Source organism: Delphinus delphis, chromosome 5 (genome assembly GCF_949987515.2).
Source record: "Delphinus delphis chromosome 5, mDelDel1.2, whole genome shotgun sequence".
NCBI classification, from domain to species: Eukaryota; Metazoa; Chordata; class Mammalia; order Artiodactyla; family Delphinidae; genus Delphinus; species Delphinus delphis.
This window is the reverse complement of record NC_082687.1, coordinates 44,402,523-44,424,847: the sequence shown is the minus strand read 5'-3', so window position 1 is coordinate 44,424,847 and position 22,325 is coordinate 44,402,523. Positions and strand designations below refer to the sequence as shown.

Sequence of the window (22,325 nt, the reverse complement as noted above, 5' to 3'; positions counted from 1 at the left end):
ACCTGAGATAACGTAGTATTTCGATATTTGGATATATTACAAAATGATCACCACAGTAAGTCCAGTTAAACAACTTCTTAAATAGATTTATTTCTGTTTTGGTTTTTTGGCCGCCAGGCATGTGGGATCTTAGTTCCCCCAGGGATCGAACCCGCTCTCCCTGCCCTGGAAGGCAAAGTCTTAACCACTGGACCACCAGGGGAGTCCTTTAGATTTATTTCACCTTGTAGTTTTCTAGTAGCGAGCCGCTCCTTCAGATAAAAATTGTTTTTCATGTTTCTGATTTTGTTGCCAGTGTGAAAAGGAAAGAGCATAGTAAATAGGGGCAATGCTAACAGTGCTTTAGTGACCTTGAGCATTGTTTTGTATAACGGCATTTTTTGTTTCAGATGCAGCAGTATCAGCAGGCTTTCTTGCAGCAGCAAATGCTAGCTCAACATCAGCAGTCTCAACAACAGGCATCACCAGAATATCTCACTTCCCCTCAAGAGTTCTCACCAGCCTTAGTGTCCTACACTTCATCACTTCCAGCTCAGGTTGGAACCATAATGGACTCCTCTTATAGTGCCAATAGGCAAGTATTTTTCCATTGAATACAAAGGAAATTATTGTGGCAGTGGGTGTTATCATGGAGTAGAGTCACTAAGTGGCTCCTGAATTAATTTAGAGCCCATCTTAGAGTTCCCTTTGTTCTCTTACTAGTCCTCTCTCCTGACCCCTTTGCATCTCCATCCTTCTTTCCATTTCCATCAGTTAATTCTGCTAACGGCTATTTGCAAATAAGGCTTAGCAACATCCAGCAGCATTTAAGGCTAAGAAAATTATTAGCTTATATGTTAAGACATTCTTTGTTTGACAAACTTAGTAGTTTAAAACGATGATAAACATTTATTATCTCACACACTTTCTTTGGATCAGGAATTTAGGAGTAGCTTACCTGTATGGTTATGACCAGGGAAGGGTCTCTCATGAGGTTACAATTAAGATGTTGGCTGGGGCTGCAGTCCACTGAAGGCTTGCCTGGTACTGGTGGATCTGTTTGTAAGGTCACTCACATGGCTTTGGGCAGGAGGCCTCAGTTTTTTGTCACATGGATCTCTCTAAAAGGCTGCTTGAGTATTCTCTTTGGCAAAATCAAAGACTGTTTTGAACAAGGAATTGTTTATTCTGGTTTCTTTCAGAACACGTGGTCCAAAAGAGAGGGCAAGGAGGAACCTTTGATGCCTTTTATGATCTAGTCTCAGAAGTCACACGTTGGCACTTCCACCATATTTCATTTGTTATCTGAATCACTAGATCTAGCCCACATTCAAGGGCAGGGGAATTTGGTTCCACCCTTTGAAGGGAGGAGTGTCAAAGAACTTGCAGACGTATTTTAACACGTGTTTGAAGTGTAGGTTAAGGTGACACCCTCCCTTGAGTTACAGTCTGCGAAGAAGCATCCATAAATTCATTCCAGGAACAGGAGGAAGATGATTCAGATCGGGAATTCTAAAGTTGTAAAAGGATCATTGACAGGCAGGAGGGGCATGCCCATTTCTCTTTGAGTTTTAACCTCTCTTATCTGTGTTGCTAGAACTTGGAAAGTCCTTGAAGGTAGTTTTGGAATTAGAGATGGGATTCCTTCATACAGAGGCAGTTGATGCATTCCTAGAGTGGGTTCTAAACTGAATTACATTTATTATTAAGATACCTAAGTTATATTTACTAGAAAGACTATCTACTAGTTGGCCAATTCTAGCTTTCAGTGAGTGTTCAAACGTTCCATTCTTGGCTCAACTATACTGAAGGGGCTTGGGCTAGGGGATTAAATGGGCAACTTTTGCCCTTTCTTCCCTTTCAAGATCTGTGTGGTGGCAATGGAAGTGAGCTCCCAAGGGGAAGGTGAATTTAAGGGGATGAGTCAAGGCTTGCAAAATTGAGATACTTCTTTAGAAGCACATAGAGATTCTCCCTCCACTACCGGTGTTAGAAGGTCTGGATCTGAATTGTTAAATGAACTTGACAACTTTGTTATACTGCCTCGTGCCTATGCTGTATTTCCAGGCTGGGTTGAGGGAGAGGTACCCAGGTATTCTTAGGTTAAGAAGGCTTTAAACTCTCATCTTCTATTAAAAGCCAAGAGGCCTATTGGATAAATTTCATAGAACCAGTAGTCCTAGGCTCCAGACTATAGATTTTTTTGTTGTTGTTTGTTTGTTTGTTTTTGCGGTATGCGGGCCTCTCACTGTTGTGGCCTCTCCCGTTGCGGAGCACAGGCTCCGGACGCGCAGGCTCAGCGGCCATGGCTCACGGGCCCAGCCGCTCTGCGGCATGTGGGATCTTCCCGGACCGGGGCACGAACCCGTGTCCCCTGCATCCGCAGGCGGACTCTCAACCACTGCGCCACCAGGGAAGACTATAGATATTTTAAACACCACGAATAATTTATTATATAGAAAATAACCCTCCTCTAGTTTTAGGCAATTCATAAAGCAATTCTAGCAGCTCACCTTTTGTTGGTAGCTATGTAGAGAATGTCTTTGTCAAAAGGAAAATTATTGTGATGTCTCTCAGCATAAACAGGACATAAAATCACCTTATTCAGTAGTGATTTTAGAGTGATACTGTTTGATATGGGAACTGATTTTCACTTTAAGGTTTATTCACTATGATAAATAATAGTTAATATTTAATGAGTGCTTATTTATTTATTTATGTTCTCTCTGCTTTACATGTATTAAATCATTTAATCTTCCCAGTAACCCTATGAGGTGGATACTGCTACTCTTGTTTCACAGATAAGGAAGTTGAGACCTAGAGAAGTTAAGGAACTTGCCCAAGGGTACACAGCTAGTGACCTTTATGGAGGTGATTCAAATCCCATGTGGTCTCCTTTCCAATCCATGCCCTTACTGCCACCTCCATCATAATAAAATCATCTGCTTTTCCAAGTGTTTATAAAGTATGAACTAGGAAACTTTAAAATTTTCAATTATAATGTATTTTTTTCCTCTCTTAATTTTTACTCTAGGTCAGTTGCTGATAAAGAGGCAGTTGCAAATATTACAAATCAGAAGAACATCAGTAACCCACCTGATATGTCAGGGTGGAATCCTTTTGGAGAGGATAATTTCTCTAAGTTAACAGAAGAGGAACTGTTGGACAGAGAATTTGACCTTCTAAGATCAAGTAAGGGACACTTGAAGGCTTATTTTGCTTCACAGTAAAATAACAGCTCTATAATTATTCAGCAAGGCCAAAGACTGTTTTGGGATGGTAAAGAGAAAATTCTTTTTGTGCATTTGAGGGCAAAATTCAGGCCATCTTCTTTTACATATACTATCAAACTATATTGTGTGCTTTAGAAATCAATTGCTTGATAGTAGCTGTTAAACCCAAGATTGCTGATAATATGCTAATTCCGAGCACTTAAATACTGCATATCTTTGAATGTTAATTCAGAAATCTCCAAAAAATGGAAAATTAATGCTCAAATAAAAAGGGAGAGATTAGTATCTTGCCTTACTAATCATTTTGCAGCTCTGTTTTCTTGCACACTCAGTAGAAGATATTGTGGGTCTGAGATGCCCTTTGAAAGTGCCTGAAAGAAAACATGGCTACTACATTATGTTAATGTTTTGTAATGTCCCTTTAATGAGTGGTGACATAAACGGGCTGCCTTGTTGTCCTGGTATGGCAAAAGTGAAATAAATTCTTTTCCATTTTAAATCAGATATCTCAATGTTTTTACTTGCAGTCATTGCCTTATCTTAAACTACCTAATATATATGTCAAGTCTCGCTATACATATTTTAGAAGTTATTTTTTGGAAAAGGTATGTATGGAGTATTTTGGGGAGGTTGCAAAACAGTAGCAAAAAGCTCACTCCTGGAGAGTCTATAGATAATTGTCAGGTTTCTGAGTCTTGGGCGTGTGTGTGTGCATGTGTGTGTCCAGTGTGTTTCCCCATTTTGCATGTGAAAAGAGGGTCTTGATGGTCCCTAGGTATAGTTCCTAGTTTCTATTTTATTTTAGGTAACTGGCCTTATGAGAACATTAATTAGATGAAGTACTTTGTTCCAAATTGGTATATATTTTATATAAAGTTTGTAAATGCCCTGAATTCATGTAAGAATAGTTGTTTGGAATTTAAATTGGTATTTTACATATTGGTTATATGATTATGAAAAATTAAATTGATTAAATGCAGATATAAAAATGAGTTCTGAGCCTTTAATAAAGGTTTGTTGACTTTGGTAAAACCAATCTTACATTTTTTTTTTTATTAAAAAAATTTGTTTTAAACTACAACATTTTTGTTTGGCATTTTTCCTACAATTTATGTTGAGTGGTCCCCAAAGCAAGATATTTAAAAAAGGAAGTAAAATATCTCTTTCCTTTAGGGAGGTGATAGGGAGATACAGGGGGTAACCAATCATTGTAATTTACAGAATTATTTTTAAAGCAAAAGGGAAAATTAAGATATTCATTTTAATGTATTCTGACCAGGATAGTAACTAAGGTTTGCTAAATCAGTGTTTTCTACTCTTTGGGTGAACATTCCCCTCCCCACTGTTTTTAAAAAATAAATCAATTTATGGAATGGGTAAAGTATTCACATTTTTTTGTGCCTTATAAAAATGTTATTCTAAGCTCCCTAGAATTTGTAGTGACACCCAAGTGTTAGTTACTTTGCATAGGCAAGAATGGCATACAAATATTCATGTATACCTAACTTCATAAAAATTGGATTTAGCATGTAAAACTCTTAACCAGCTATTTGCTTTCAAACTTTAAAGTCTGATTACATGTGTAATTTGTGTATGTGTTTGTATACACATGTGTATGCCAAGAGAGTTCAGACTTCATTGCAGCATTAGATATGGAAAGATACTAAGTTCCAGATGTCAGTGCAGGAGGAACTTTATCTGGAGGTCAGACATGGAGCAACTCAGCCATTCGGGAAACTGCCTAGATGGTCCCCGAGCTATTGAAATCACTGTCACAAGGACAGTGTACTGAAATTGGCACATAGCACCAGAAAACGTGAATTCTGATACCTGGCCAAGTCATTTAACTAGGTTTACCTCTGTAAAGTCACCTAACTGCTGTTTCACTTACTTATTTATAAACTGGGTATAATGATGCTTACTTCATAGGGTTGTCAAGAAGATTAAATAATGTCTTTAAAGAGTCTGGGCACTCCATAAATGTCACCTCTGCTTTTCTCACCTTCTGTATAAGTCTTTGGGCTCTGACTCCTGAGGTTATTGCTCTATAACCAGCATTTAAAAATTATATCTAAACTGTCAGGTTTCTCAGCTGGCAATTAAAAAAACCAAATAGAAGGGGCTTTGTGGGCAAACACATCAACAGCAGAAGTGATGTATGACAGCATGGAAAGAGATGGAAAAATGTCTGGTTTTCCCTTAATAATTGATAGTTATAGTAATGGGGTTCAAAAAAGCTGAAATGTCTTTAATAAAGTTTATAAAGAAATCAATAAAGTATAGAATATAGTTTAGAAAGATTTCCTCCCAGATTTGACTTTATTGTAATATTGAGTCATCTTAGCACCCGTTTCACTCACAACCAATAAGGTATCTAATATTTGATCTACTTGATAAGGGTTTAAATTACACCGATGGGCAAAAGACCTCTTCTAGAACCTTAAGAGTTTCAGTAGACTAACGGTGTAATGAAAATTGATTGTTGGTCATTACTGGTTGGTTCCTCTGTCCCTATCAACTTTTTCCAAAATGAATAAATTATCAGTGTGTTTGGAATATCAAATTTATCTTTTTTCTCAGCACAGATATTTATCAACAATTTTTCAAAGTCCTTTCTGAGATTTTTTATATTTGGCTTATGAAAGCTTTCCAGAGAGAAGCTGAATACTTTTATGTATGGTCCTTAAAAATATAGGCATTGCCCATGTAATGATTGTTCAGAATAAAACATTGCCATTTGAGGTTTTAGTTTTTAAATGGTATGTGGTTATTTATTTAAAAAAAAAAGCAAAAAGATGTGCTGTCTAGGAAATATTTTACTTGTGTGTATTTTCCAGAAGGTAATTTAAAAATTATATTTTGAAATACTAAAATTCCAAGATACCAGTAACTGGTGATAAAAAAACCGGTTTTTTAGTGATCTTTAAGAGAACAGTTGAATCCAGCTGGCAAAGGGATTTAACATATAAAACATAAATCAAATTCTTCTTGCTTTTGCTTTCAGTGTAACAATATTTATGGTTTGGAATTTTTTACCTGTTCCTATTTAAGACTAAAACATTAAATCGAAATTAAGTGTTATTAATAAAGCTAGTCTCAGTATTTTTTACAGTTTAAGCTTGTATTTTTCATGGTCTTTTGTATCAAAGCATCCAGATTAGTACGTAAACTTCAGAAATCTAATTGTCATAATATTTAATACATTAAACACGAATTAGAATACAGGTTTTTGCATTGGGAAAATTTTTAAGTTGCATTTGTTTGAATAGTTGTGTAGCTCTACATGTTAATTAAAAGTAATACTTGATGGAATATTGTTTTCTTGTTGATAGTGGATTTATTGTTTATTTCTGTTTAAAATTGCATCAAAATAACTAAAAGGAAGAAACTAAAGACTGTGGCTGCTTTGCATATTCTACTGAATGTGTTGGGTGTTTTTTTCTGAAGCCACAGTATGAAATAGATATAAACATCTGTATATATAGTTAGTTTGTTGTAAAACAGTAACTCTCACCATTTTAAGCTGATTCAGACCTATCACTGTTCCTTTAGGGCAGAATAACAGAACTTTTCAGGTATATTAGAACAGTGTCAAAAGTATCAGATGAAGACTGTACTTTTAAACCTTATTCTTTAACCTTTTGGCTATTCAAGCCATTATCCATATAAGCTGCTGAATTAACTTTTTAGAGTATATTAATTTTCTGATGATAGTATGAAATACAGTTTGATTTTAGGATTTTAAAATCCTGTATTTTTGCCATCTGTATCCATTATAATTCTTGAAAAGATACTGTCTTTATTCAGCACACAATTCTTTTGGGAAGGCAGGAAGAGGTAAGTTTCTTATATTGGACAAATCAAGCTCAAGTTTTGCTCTAATGAAAAGAAAACCAGTTCTTTGAAAATGGAGCTTAAATACATTTTAGGGGTGACTATGTATTTGAAACTCTACATACCATTTTGTTAGTTTTTATTTATAGGTAATTGATAATTAAAAAAATTAATATGTATGTTTATCTTTTATTTTGTGCCCTGGGACCCAGATTATCATGTAAACTTTAGAAATCTAAATGTTTTTTTAAAAAATCTTCCATGGAAGAATTGATCCTGTGTTTTTTGGAACAATGAGAGCATGATTCATTTTATAGTGAGTTTATTCTGCTTCCTGTTGTGAAATAATTGGATAAATGAACTTTGTATGGAACAGTATCTTCATATTTTAACTCATGGGGACCCCATGTATAAAAAATATTTGTTTACCCCTACATGATAGTATTTGTACTCTTGTCATAACTACATGGTGCTGTTTATACATTTACCATGAATTTACCATAGATAGATGGAGATAATACATCACTGCGTGAGGATTCAAAGAACTTTAGTGGTAACTTTGCATTTTTATATGCTGGGAACCATTGGAACAGTAGTGGTTTATAAACCTGGAGAATATGTTAATATGTAGATTCCCAAGCTTCTACTCAGATAATCTGATTCATTAGGTCTGTGATAGGACCCAGGTTTTATACAGGAGTATAAATACATTTTGTACGGGAGTCCTGGCAATTATGATGCAGATGGTTTAGGAAGGAAATCTGGTCCTGATTTTGACCTAAGTACCTATAAACTATATACTTACATGCAAATATATATATATATATAAGTATAATTTTATCAGGGCCTGATAAAATTGGTAACCCACAGGTATCCTCTGTGATTCAGTGAATCTTAGGCCTCTCCTTAAAGTTTGATTGTGGCTTCCCACCACAATAAATTAAAGACACCCTTGGTTATATAAGGTGTTCTCCAGCCTTATTTTTTCAGAAAGTTGCTATGAAAGTAACTTCTTTACAAGAAAATATGTTGGACAAGAAAATATGAAAAAGCTTTTTTTCATAGTACAATCAGCATTTGTTACTGATTTCCTGAATTAAGTATGCAGTGAACACCTTGAAAAAGAACATCTAAAATAAATTTTCATTGTTATCCATTTCTGTATTGGATTTGAAAATAACCTCTTAAGTTTTGGAAATTTTATTTGTGCATAAATCAGTTGTCAGATGTGTTGCTTTAAAATATTAACTAGTGCTTCAAACAAAATTTTAAGTAAAAATTTAAACAACCTAAAATTTCGTGTGGATATTGCAGAATTAGTTTTAGCCATAAAAGCTCATAAATGTGTCATAAAGGTGTTTAAAGAATCAGTTGTCCATAGCAATAATTGAGTATTTTCAGGATATTGTAGACTCTAGGGCCTTGCCTTCTCAAGCTTGTGCTCCCTGGACCAGCAGTATCATGTCATCTGGAAGCCTGTTGAACTGCAGAATTTCAGGATCCATTGCAGAACCATCCAGTCAGAATCTGCATTTTAACAACTCCCAGGTGATTAGAATGCACATTAAATTTGAGAAGCACTGTCCTAGGAGATTGCTGCTTTAACTTGGGGCTTTTTGTTTCACTCTGCAGTTACGAGTCATTTTTAAAGAATTCTAATTCTATTTGGATTCTCCCTCCCCATCCTGCCATCCCTTAGGACTCAAATGAAACTAGCATAGTTTACCCGTAGAATTCCTTAAACATGAAAAGTATAGTCCTGGGAATGTTTAAAATATCTGTAAGGGCAAAATGGGTCCCTAATAGCATATATTTGATTACCAAGAATCAGAGGATAGGCATTTTATAAAAATCCAGAAGTTCTCAACTGATAAAGTACCTGCGATGTGCAGAGTTTAAGAGCAGGGAAAAATAATCACTACTAGGGAATTAGGATATATTAAATCTTCTTCAGACATACCAGACCTGCTCCCACCCTCGAGCCTTTGCTCTAGTGCTTCCTCTGCCTGTTGTGTTCTTCCCCAGGTATCTACTCCTGCCTCCTTGGAGTCTTTTCTCACCTGGTACCTGTTAGAATCACTCTATTTCACTCTGTTTATTACTGCAACCTGTGTCTGCACCCTTAATTCCTTTTACCCTGCTCTACATTTTTCTCTCTAGCTTTAACAGTCTCTATTTCTCATGCTTGTTGCTTATCAGTCATTTTTCCATGCCAGCATATAAACTCCATGAGGGCAGGAGTCCTCGTTTTGTTTGCTATTGCATGCCCATTGTCTAGAACAGTGCCTGGCACATGCTAGATGCTCAACTATTTGTTGAATGAAAAAATGAATTCTGTTGTTAAGACTTTTAATTTAGTAGAGAAATATCTATATCTTTGCATTTGTATGTATGAGAATGGTTTAACCAAGTAATATGAGAAATGAACAATAACATAAAATGAAGTAACATATAGTGAATTACTTTTTATTGCTATTGAGAAATAGGATTTACCTATTTTATGAATGAATGACCATTTGCAATATTTTTTCCATATGTGCTTTCAGAGAAAGTTTGCCAAATATGTCTCTGTTTAATAATCTGGGTTTAACTTCAGATCCAATATGTCACAAGTTAAAGACAACTGGTATTTAAACAAACCAAATTAAGTTATTAGGTTAATTGTATTTAGTGAAATCTAGCACTGTGATTACATTGTTAAACTTGCCTTTGTAGCAACAAATATGTATTAAACTCAGGACTACCCACTAATACTTAAACAGATGAACTTTGAATCTCATATTTTTCAAGAAGGCTTTGTTTAATTTTCACTTTTATTTATACTGTATGCCACTTTTAAATTTAAAGATCGTTTTGTTTTTATATTATTTTTTGTTTTGTTTCATCTTATTTTTGCAGACAGGCTCGAGGAGAGAGCATCCTCAGATAAGAATGTAGAGCCACTTTCTGCTCCACATAACCATCCTCCAGAAGATCCTTTTGGTTCTGTTCCTTTCATTTCTCACTCAGGCAAGTTACATATGTAACATCATGACTATCAATAAAAAATACACACAAGAACAATAAGAGTAACAAGGGCAAAAACCCTTATTATAAAGCCAAAGTAGGAATCAGGTTTTAGTTACAGCAAATAGAACAGAAAATTATTTTAACCTTTAGCCATCCTAGTTTTCCTAATGTTCTTTCCATTGGGTTATTCAATTTGTGCCTTTTGCAAACACAGAAAAATGCTGATTTGCGTAGTAGAACCATAACTGGTTCTGTCTACCTCGACTGTTGGATAGTATTGAAAAATTTCATGCATGAAAATATCTCTCACTTTTATATACTTAAAATACATTTATAGACATTTTTATTCTTAGCTTTTGCTTAAAAATCCTGTTTTCCTAGTTTATACATGCTCTCTTGTAGCTGTGTTTAAAAAGTATTAGTGACTTTGTTACAACTTGTGACAAAGTACCTATTTTCTTCTTACTCCTTGCTTTGATTTCAATCCAGAATTTAATTATTCACCATTTAAGAATATTTGTGATAATATTTTCAAAGTAATTACCTAGTTAATGCTGTCGACTATACTAGGATGGAATAGGATCCCACTTTGGCATAAATGGATTTTTGAGTTTGTATAGTTAGAGTGGAAAAACTGAGTTTAATCTTAGAAAAGGGAAATGCATTGGAAGAAATTATGCTTTACTAGAAGGTAAAGGTTTTGTTTAATATATTCAAGGTAATTGTCAGCTATGTTCTTTGGTTCTGTTTCATTTATTTCTCACTCAGGCAAGTAAAATATGTGACATCATCACTACCATTTAAAAGAACTTCATACAAGAGAGAACAATAACAAAAGAAAAGCATTGTGAATGTAAAGCCAAAATAAGAAATAGGTGTTCAGGATTTCTGATAATACACTGAAGCAATGTTATAGCCTTTCAACATTCAGATTTGGTTATCAAGAACAATACAGTAACTAAGAGTGTTTCTATATACTTTGATGTTCCATATTTTTACTCTTTGCCGTTTATTGAATAAGCAATCCATATTTTTGTCATTTTCTGTTAGCTTCCTTCAGATTATCTTTTTCATGAATGATATGAAATCATTAACTGGGGAAGACAATTTAGTGTGTCAGTTTACTTAATATGTATAGATGCACTCCCTCACACCACCAGTACCCTAGGTCAAAAACTGTTACTGTTTTTTTGTTTTTTTTTTTAAATAATAGCTCAAATGGTCTTTATAAATTCTCAAGAACATGGTACTCACTGACTTCAGATAGTGATCTGTTTGTGGCAGAAAGCAGTTTCAGTACTAGCTCTTTTTCATACTCTAGAAGGAATTACATAATCCCCTTCAGGTTTGTACATATCTATGCAACTTCTTGTCTGTTCTTTAATAGCTTCTGAAAGAACCCTGGGGAAATGAATAGGAGAATCAGGAACTAGAGTAAGCCTCAGTGATTTGCCCTTTCCTTGGGCACCCTTATTTTGGGGTTGGTCTAGGATTTCTGTAGTTAGAAATAATGCTCACAGATTTGAGCTTGATTGCTGCTGTTGCTATTTTGTTTTTCTTTTTTCCTTTGGGTATTTAACTTCTCTATTAGATTTTAAGCTTGCTGAGGGTTGAAAACATGAATTTTCTGTCTTTGAATCCTTCCCGGTAGCCAACCCAGTAAGTACCTATTAATATTCATTGGCTGTATGAAAAAATTATGACTATTCCTAAAAATTCATACTCCTTGGTGTTAAGACAATGACCATTAAAAATTCCCTTTGATATAAATGCTACTGCTCCAAAAAATATTTTTAGATTTAGTGTTAATAAGAACATTGGAATAGTTTGGTTATGAAAAATTGAGTACATAGACTAGAATAAAGGAGGGAATGGTCATAAGAGAAATGTGCCTCCAGAGAGAAGGCAGTCACTTTGCTATATTAGCTTTGTTAATTTATTTTTACCAGATTCAAAATACATAATCAAAATTTAAAAATCTGAAAATAACTTACTGCCACTGACCTATTCATCATCAAGATTAGAAATACTTTGTTATAAATAATTTTTAGGTAACAGTAAAGTATTTGAAGGCATTCATTTTCCTCTAAGAGTAAAATAATTGAATCTCTGAAGCAAAAACTTTCCTCATAAGCTGTATGAAGAAATTGGAAAAAGAAAAAGGAATTCTACCCATTGAAAATATATTCCACGTGGCACTGTGAGCATCTGGAGATCTATAGGACTAGGACAGAAGAAAGGCAAGAAACTACTTCTAAGTATTGTGTGTGTGCAATACAGGGTGATATGTATATGTGATAAGCCATCTTACTTGAATCTGAGAGTTGACAATTCTGGCACAATTTAATTTTAGGTAAACCATATAGAGAGTGCTAGTTGAGAATAAAATGAATTCAGTCATGAGGCAGAATGCTATAAGAATTGTAGTGGCAAAGTGAATTTAAGAGACACACTGTCTTAAATCTAGTGTTCCTTACACTGGTTTTATTAGGAATTGTGTTCTTTTTATTTGGAAAGAAAAATTGCTGTTAAAACTTTTAATCTTAACTTTGAAATTATAATGAATTAGTTTTTACTTTGCTTTTCTTCAGTTTATCATAATTTTATAAAATTATTTTTAAGCTACATTTTTAAGTTAAAATAACATGTGTATCTACTTTAAAAAGTTGGATTTAACAAGGTTTATAATGAAAAACAGTCACTTCTCTGCTTGCTCCCTCCCTATACCCTTTCCCTGTTCAGACTCCCTGGAGATAATTTTTCACTTCTGGCATTGTAATATGTCATGCTTATTCTTCTATTTCTTACTTTTTGTTTCAATTTTAGATGATGTGTATAGACTTCGTGTTTTGGAAAATGATGATTTAGATTAATTACACTGTTAGCACCCAGCCCCAATCACATGCACGTGTCCTTTCGCTAATTTCCAGTACAGTTTTGACACTGTTGTTGGTTGTCCATGTTGTTCAATGTGTACATTTTACGCATATGTAAGTATTTGTCACTGAGGTCCAGTATACCATTTTTACATTTCCTTCTATAAGGTTTTATTTTTCCTGGAGTTAATTATAATGATGTTTATAAAAATGACTGTGTTTTGTTCCCTGGTTTTTTCTGTACCATCATTGATTCATCTCCATTTGGAAACGTACATTTCCTCCCAATTTAAGGTGGCTGTCATTTTCATTTTTACTTGATTATGTCTCTGGCGGAGCTCCGCAGCCTGAGTCGGTTGCTTCCTGTACCTGCCACGCACTTATCATCCTAGTACTTTCCTTTGCCCGTCGATCCTCCTGGGAATTCTTGGATCTCTTCTCTTCCTCTTTCTTGGTTAGTAGAGCAACTCCTCTACAAATTTCTTGAGAAAATATATATGCACGGGAGGAAAACTTTTAAACTTTGCTGCCTTTTTTGCCTAACCTGACACTTGACTGATAATTTGGCTGGGTAAATAATTCTTTGTTGGACATAATTTTTCCTTGTGAATCTTCAAGGTACTGCTTCATTGTATTCTAGCTTCAAAAAAAGGGATAGGGGGCTTTTACTAGAGGAATGGCTGCACTCTATGCCCCTAACCCTAGGTCCCATAGCCTCTACTATTTAGAGGCGAAAATACCTGTTTCTTCTCCTTGTTAGCTGCACGTATGGCAGATCCGGTACAGTCAGCAGCCCTAGTTTGTCTGTATGGATGCCTGTTGGTTGCCTTGGCTTATGATTATCACTTTTGGGCTTCTTAAGAAACTTAGCTGAAGGTAACATTTTGGTAGACCATGTCTTCAAATGAATCAAATCTAGCTTTCCTCCTTCTTAGCTTTAAACATTTCTTTATGGGCAAGATTAAATTTTGTAATTATTCTTTTACCCAGAAATCAAATAATTATATCAAGAATCTGTTTGGTGCTGTATAGAAAGGGAATATCTTATTCCATAAGCTGATATCTTAATTATAATGGAGTTATATATACCTTTTATGTCAGGTTACTAAGCTGATATTAGTAGTGTGGTGTGTCATAAAGAACATTGACTTTAGAATGATAAAGCCCTGGGTATGAATCTTAGTTCTGTCCCAGATTAACCATGTGATACCGGGTGTTGCCTAATTTCTTAGAGGGTTTCTGTATCTTAAATTGGGGATAATATTAGCTAGTTGATGAGATTGTTGAAAGGATTAAATGAGAGCATGTTATACAACACACGAACATCCTCAGTGTTGGTCGCTATTGTGGCTCTCGTAGGTAGTGTTATTAAATAGTAGTTTTACTACTTACCACTAAATTCCAAAATCTTAGTGTTAAATAAGTTTTGAAGCTGCCATCTAGCTTGTAGTAGTACAGAGTTCCAGTAATAATAAGCTAACTACCGAATTACATCTTTTAATGAAGTGTAGAACCTGTCTGTGAAGCTGTTCCCCACCAAGAACTGTTTTAACAGTGCCGTTTCTATTTTTATTAAAGCATTAACTCCCACTGTTCAGTACAGTGTACACACAAACATCCTGTTAAAAGCATGGTGCTCGTTCCCAGTCCTGAAACGCACCAGCCTTCCTTCTCCCCGAGGCATCGTGTTGCAGTTAGTTGAATTACAGCGTGGACAACCTAATTTTAATAAACACTCTCAAATTCTGAAACATATAGTATTTGAAGAATTTCATCACTGAAGTTTTAGATTCCTTGTATTGCATTTCATCTTTAATTAGGTTTGGTGAACTTCCCTTACTCTCCCCAACTCAAGACCTACCTCATGGGTCTCATTATCTCACAGGGAGTTAAATTGAATTTAGGGTTGGGAAGGTCACATCATATATAACGAATACTTGTTGGAACATAAATTATTACAGATTGTCAGTCCAATTGCTGGGTCATTTTATAAGCCATGATGAGTGTACTGTTTATAACTTTAGATTCTAGTAATTCTTGAAGATCAAGAATTTTCCTCTTCCAGAATGTCAGTAATAATGGTTACCTTACTGAATTGAATAGTTACCTTATTGAACTGAATGGTTACCTTATTGAATCCTACCGTACACGTACAGTGGAAACAGTCTCAGAGCAGGATCAGTGACTGGCTTAAGGTAAGATAGTTTATAAGCAGGAATCCAGCTCTGTCTGATGCTAAACTCTGTTCTATAAACAGTTGCAAAACAAAAGTGTTAAATAACTTGCTTTACCAGTGTTCAGTGGACGTTCTGTGTGAATTGTTCCACTTGTACATGTGTTTTTGATGTATCTGTGGGACAACGTGAGCTTCACGTCCAACTCCTCCGTCACCTTGATTCTTCAAGTATCAAGGGACTTGTTTTGAATGAAAACCTACAATAATATGAGTGACGTGATAGAAATGTCAGTTTTATGACATTTTTAATCAGAGTGGCAAATACTGCCTTGTCGCTTGGCCTGTCTTGAGAGAAATCGTACAGATTTTGATAAAACCTTCTAATCCAGTAATCCTTCGGTCTGGCATGGTAAATTGCTGAGAAATGATGGCAGGCAGTATGCTTCCAATTCAAAGTGAGCTTTAAAGTCTTACATCCCCTCCCTTATACCCCAAACGATGAGACAACAGAAGGCACGTAATTACAATAGCAGTTTCAAGCCATTCATCCTCTATAATCCGATAGCAAGGAAAAGAACATCAAAACAAAATTTTCTTGAAACTGGAAGCTTCTTATGTGATTAAAAGTGTACCACCTGTTTTATAACTAAAAGAACTGTCCTCTAAAAGATGGAAACCTGATTAGAAGAATGGTAATATGAATAGTATGATGCAGATATGCCCCTCTCCCCACATTGTTTCGGATGTATTCTAAATATTTTGTGTTTTTTGGTATAGTTTATAAAGGTTCATTTATGTGGTTTAAGAACACATTTGCAGTATTTATTTGAAATAGTGTGGCGTTACCCAGGATCTCATTCTTTTCACAAAGTATTTGTTTAAAAGAATACTAAGTATATGAAAGTCTCTGAAAATTGATGATAAATTTTAGCTTTTGAGTTTGGACTGTGTAAAACTATGATGTCTTTGAACTTTTAGCATCTAGAAATAGCTTTTTATGAAAACCCGAGCTTGGAATAGATGAATTCATGTTCTTAGGTTCTTCATTTGGTGGATTCATGTTCTTAAATTCATTTGGTTAGATAAGTTTGTTCTTCAGAACCTCCCAGTTGGTTGTACCTCTGTCAGTCATTTTCCAGATCACTAGAATCAGGATTAGTACATGGGTTTCACAACTGTTAAAGTGAATGATAAGTTTCTTGAAGTCAGGAATTGTCGTATCTTTGTATGCCCCGTACAGTACCTTGATGAATGAATTCATTATCAAAGTATACTTCGGTAAAATCTAATATAAACTTTCTCTCTCTCACACACCCTAATAGTTAATGAGCTTTCACTAGATAAGATGAATTTTATTAATGTTCAGCTCTATCAGGTAAGTTCCATGATTGTCCTTATTTTACAGATGAGGAAACTGAGGCTTTTTTGGATGTTGATCTTCTGCGGATTTTGTAAAGTTGTGTATGCTTTCATTTGTTGATAAAGCCTTATAGTATTTCCAGAACTTAACCCTACAGGGTTAAAGTATTTATCGTACCGTTCAACAAAACACTGTTTACTGAAATAGAAACAATACTGTGCTCATTCTATTAGTTTTTCGTTTTTTTGTTTTAGTTTTTAAAAATTTTCAGGCATAGCTTTTGTAAATTTTCAGGCAGGATACAAAAGGAACACACGACAAGTCTGTGGTATTTTGCAGGGGGTTGGTGCTAAGCTATACTGAATGTTTGCTGGTGATGATATTCTACTGGTAGTTTAATTGTAGAATTTACAGATGAGAGTTGTAAAACTAGTGTCATCAGCAAAGAAGTCACTATGGCCTTAAACTTGGACAAGTCATTCAGCTTTTCCCTAGTTTCAAATTATTTATGTATATAAAGAGATTGGACTAGGTCTTTAAAAATCTCTTCTTGTTGTTTGCTTTCAAGATATAGTTGAAACTATGAAACAGGATTAAAGTCACTGAAAGAAAGAAATGAGAAGAGAAACCAGAAAGCCAGGGGATGAGCATTGGTTGGTAACACTGCGTATTTTGAAGTGGTAGGAAGTCATCATGATAGTGCTCTGCCATGGAAAGCAAGGGGAACATTTTTGAAGATGTGGTTTAATAAGACTGAAGGGGAAAGATCGTAGCAAACCTTACAGGACATTTTCACCCTAATGTTGTATGGGAGCCTAAATGGTGGGGAGTTAAGAGAGAATGTATGAAAACCCCTTGGCACTGCATTTCACTCAGGACAATATTAGTTACTATCTTCTCTGGTTCATTTCTCAGTACCATTAGAAATGTATAGTAGGTACTCCACAAATAATCATGAAATGATGGTATAATACATTGGCAATAGCAGTAATATAGCCCTTGACTGAGTACCTACAATGTGCCAGCACTGTTACAAGCACTTTACCTGAATTCTCACTTTAATCCCCGCTGCATTTCTCTGAGGCAGATATAATTGCCGTGTCCCTACTTTACAGCCGAGGAAACTGAGACACTAAGTAATACCTGACTCCAAATGAGAACACAGGTCATCAAAGGACACTTTGATGAAGTAAGGGAAGTATACTATATATTTTGATATAGACAGTTACCAAGTGGTTAATTTGGTATTTCACTTATTTAGTAAATGCTTGTTATTTTATGGATGGTACTGAATAATTGAAGCACTACTTTGTTAGCTTTGAACTACTATCTTGAAATTCTATATCTGAGGTATATTAAGCCATAAAGCAGTGAGAATATGCAGAATTTATGTGTGTAAATAAGTACTAGTTCTCGAGAGAGGAATTTATATGCCACACGAGAATTTAAGACTTCATAACATCATTGCTGTTCTTAATAGTTTACCCAAATCTGCATTGTCTAACTTAGTCACTCACCTTATTCTCAGGGTTTGGCTCTGATTCGATTTTGGCTATTTCCTGCAATCAAACCCAACCTCAAAAGATGAGGATTACTCAAAAAGCTGAAATTTTTACAGTTTGTAGTTCCAAGGCACAAAACAGAAATAAAAATATCCTGACAAGAAGCCATCAAAGTATCATTCTACTGTATTTAGTTTAAGGAAAGAAGAATGCCCTACTTAGAGCCAAAAATAAAGATTGGTCAATTTATGAAATTTTACAGGGTTTTACCAATACCATTTAATGGAGAAAAATGCAACTGAGGTATGATCCTGGGCACATTCTAGACATTTGTTTATGCTTTAAATACATGTTCCTGGTGCTTACTGTAAATATTACAGCTCCCCTTCTGCCTACCTGAAAACCAGTCATTTTTATGTTAATAACACAAATCTCAGTAGATATAGGGATTATTAGGATTTGGGATATATTGAATTATAAGGCAACATATTTAGGCTATACTTTTGGGAAATTAACTTAAGCAGTGAAATAATCCTGATTTAAATTTCGTGGTAAACCAAATGTGTAATATTTGCTCTAACGGTTTGGAAGAAGCAGTCTAGCACCAAGAGCAAACAGTAGGAATATCTGATTTTTTTTTAATGACAGAAATATGTTTAGCCAAAGAAATAGGTTTTAAAAGTTGATGGCACTCAGCTATGAAGTCACATTTTAAACCACTGTACATTGTACAGTTGGTAACCAACTTTCTAACTTGTAATACTTATTTTGACAGTCTTGTGCCTTTGGAACAGGACTAAAAGTCTTAGAATATATTGAAATAATTAAAAAAAATTTTTATTGGAGTATAGTTGATTTACAATGTTGTGTTAGTTTCTGCTGTACAGCAAAGTGAATAGCTGTACATATACATATATCCACTCTTTATTAGATTCTCTTCCCATATAGGTCATTATGGAGTATTGAGTAGGGTTCCTTGTGCTATACAGTAGGTCCTTATTAGTTATCTGTTTTATATATAGTAGTATATGTTGACCCCAATCTCTCATTTATCCCTCCCCCCCTTTAATTTCCATTTCTTTCTCAGTTTTTTACAGCTTCATAGTGAGGAGAGGAAAATTAAGTGGATGGCTGTTGTCGCAGAAAGTGAGACTTTATCTAGGATGGTTGTAACCTGCAGCTTTGGAGCGTAACTTTTCCCCAGCAGGAGGTGCTACAGAGAGATAACCACTTGTACTTCAGACTGTGCTTCATGGTGCTTCATATTTGAGCTGCTCTTAGTATGCTGGCAGAGAGGCCCATTGCTGCTCTTGATTCTATGTTAGGTTATGAAGGAGTGGAAGGATGGAGAAGTAGAGAAACATTTAAGCAGGGTCAGGGTGGGTAGGTTCTGAGAATATGGGAGAAAAAAGGAATTTGGATAAATATTTTTGATTGCTTGTTTTAGTTTTATGAAGGGGCGGCAATAAAAGAAATAAAACCAGTCTGTATACACCAACCAGAAATTTCCCCAGTTGCCCACAACCATTGGGTCCAGAAAGTAGGTAGGAAGTTGGAGTATGATGTATGAGATAATTGAGTTTGGCCTTGCTCTGGAGATGAGGACAGTTAACTTTACCAAGTGCTTTTGAGTCAGGCACTACTTTAAGTCCTTTCTTTACAACAGTCCTACAAAGTAGAACCTGTTATTATCATATTATTCTCTCATAATACTATATATTCCCTCACGTATGAGGGAGCAGAGTAGAGAGAGAATTTAGCTGTGGTCTTAGTAGAGATTGTTACTAGGTTAACTTGATTAGCTCTGTATTGATTTTGCATAAGGAAGGAATAACAGTAAATCGATAAATTATGATTAGAAAAGGGGTTTTCTTTCTCCTCTCAAAGAAAAAGTGCATGATCATGGTTCTGTTTAAAATACTGAAAAACTAGAAACAACCTAGATGTAAAACAACCTAGAGGTGAATACTTAAATGCTATACATACAATGTTTTATTATGTTTCTATCAGAATTACTAAATGGACTATGTTGATACCTGTAAAAGATGCGTTAAAAATGGTAAGTGAAACCCTACAAATTTATATCCACACTGACAATTTAAAAAGCAGATCTGTATAGCACCTTACAACAAAGAAATACATATCTGTATTAATACAACTTTGAGAAGCTGACAAAAGGCAGACAGAGCAGGGAGTAGAAAGTGACAAATGTGTTCTGGAAAGCAATGTTGACCATTTGGGTAAAGGAGACAGTTAATTTAGAAGACGAGGATTAATATAAGAATACCAAGAGAAGGTCAAGTGAAGGACTCTTGTCCTATGTTAAATGTTCCAGAAGATTTCTAGGAACAGACCTCTGTGCCCTAGAAATGGAACATTTTCCAGGGAAATTGTCGAGCGGCATTTTCCCTAAGTGCTTTTTGCAAAATTGTTTATAAAGGTTAATAGGTGTTACATGTAACAAATAAAAGTGTTTGTAGCGAAGCAAATTTGGGAAACCCTAGGCTTCATTCAGTCAGATTCTTCTGTGTACAATGTGTCAGCACCTTTAGTACGATGAGCATTTTCCAGGTGAGTGGTGGTGGTGAGGGGTACATTGTAAAGTGCAGCATTTCATAAACTCATGCGCCTGAGACCACAGAACTGTTTGGTTCTTGTTACGGGAATAGGCGTTCTGCAGAAGACACTTTAGGAAGCATACTGGAATGTTCCTGGAGGCGTCCATGAGCAGGCAGGAGGGGTGCCCATGTGGCTCTCTGTGGGTGGGTAAGTGCCTGAAGAGGTACTAAGTTAACGTGTATCTTAGAGGGACTGTCCTAAAGTCAGGGGTGATTGCAAGTCTTTGCCATCGCATTTTTTGCTTTTGGATAAAAATTCATGAAAATAAATGCTCTGGCTAATCTAAAAGTAATCTTTGTTTTTAATATCAGAAGTATGCTGTATGGAGAAGTCAAATGAAAATCTGCATTTGATTTGATTTTAATCTGTTAGGATTTAAGATAAGCTTATTATGAATATGTAAAGATACAGCATATAACTCTTGGCTGGTTTCAGGGAACTGGCAGATGAATAATGGATGAAGATTATATTTGTATTTAAGTATAACTGATAGAAATCTCCACATCTTCTCTCCCCCTCACTCCTCAGCCCCACTAGATTTCCTCCCCACTCCCTGCTTCACGGTTGTCAACAACCTGCATGAGCTGACCGGAGCCAGTGGCCATTTCCGTCGTCAGTTCATTGGACTTCTTTGCATCACCCTGCGCAGTTGTCTACTCCCTCCCCCAGAAACACTCTCCTCTCTTGGCTTCGGCAACATTACACTCACCTGCATTTGGTCTTCCTCTCTGGCACTTCCCTGTTTGCTTTGCAGGTTCCTCTGTTGACTTCTAAATGGTTTATACCTGAGGGCTCAGTGGTGGATCCCCTTTTCCTCAGAGAGACGCTGAAGGGTTTTCAGCAGTAGCCACATGATTAGTGTGTCAGAAGGGTTATTCTGGTGACAGTGTAAAGGAGCAGTTTGAGGGATATGGTACTGGAGGCAGACAGGCAAGTTTAGAGGCTAAGGAGTTGCTGGATGAAGATGAGGGGATGGGATAGACAGCTGGCAGAGGGAGAGGAGGGACCCGATTCCAGAGTTTAAAAACACTATTTGGTGGGAAGAGGGAATATGATTTATAGATTTCTGCTAGTTTTCAGAACTTGTAGGTAGATGGAAGTGTTGTTCACTAATTTAGAGGGACTGGTGAGGACACATTTTAAGAGAAAAGATGATCTCTTGAAATTACTGAGTTTGAAGTAATGGTAGGAGATACATATTTATGATAAGTATTAGATGAATAGGATATATGAGTATTCATGGTAAGAATCAGAGGTCCACTCATTACTGTGTAAATGCTGATTAACATACAAGTAGTTAGGACCCAGGGCAGGACATGCAGAGGGAGAAAGACAGCCAAGGATAGAACCCTGGGGAGCATACATGTGTAGGGAGATGTTTGTGAAAGAGAAGTCTCTACAAATATGACCAAGAGGGAATAGAGAGGTGGGAAAGACAACAGTGCTGACTTTCAAAGAGAAGGAAATAACTCAGAGGTGTCCTGTGCCATGGAGACCACTTTGTTAATAACGCAAAAGAAATGGTCCTTCCGTCATAAGGTATAATTAGTTTCCATGACTAAAGACTATACTTCCAACCCTAGCTAATTGTTTTGAAAATATCTGATCTTAGAGGGGAAGGGATAAATGGATATGTGGTTGGATCAATTCAAATTGTTTCCTACCTCTGGAAAATCAATTCAGTACACCAGTGTATTGGGAGGGCTGTATGTTTTCATGTAAACTAACATACTGTTT

At 35.7% G+C, this 22,325-nt stretch overlaps 1 protein-coding gene across 2 annotated transcripts in view; it reads left to right on the top strand.

The window, feature by feature from the left end:
* BMP2K (BMP2 inducible kinase) overlaps positions 1-22,325 on the top strand; it is a 119,561-nt gene that overhangs the window by 95,022 nt on the left and 2,214 nt on the right. Inside the window, exons 13-15 of one of the 2 annotated variants that reach the window (XM_060012294.2) lie at positions 390-574; positions 3,014-3,171; positions 9,945-10,055. In XM_060012294.2, coding sequence (XP_059868277.1) covers positions 390-574; positions 3,014-3,171; positions 9,945-10,055 — 454 coding nt within the window. The remainder of the gene's footprint in view (positions 1-389; positions 575-3,013; positions 3,172-9,944; positions 10,056-22,325) is intronic. The other variant, XM_060012295.2, reaches the window with a different exon arrangement.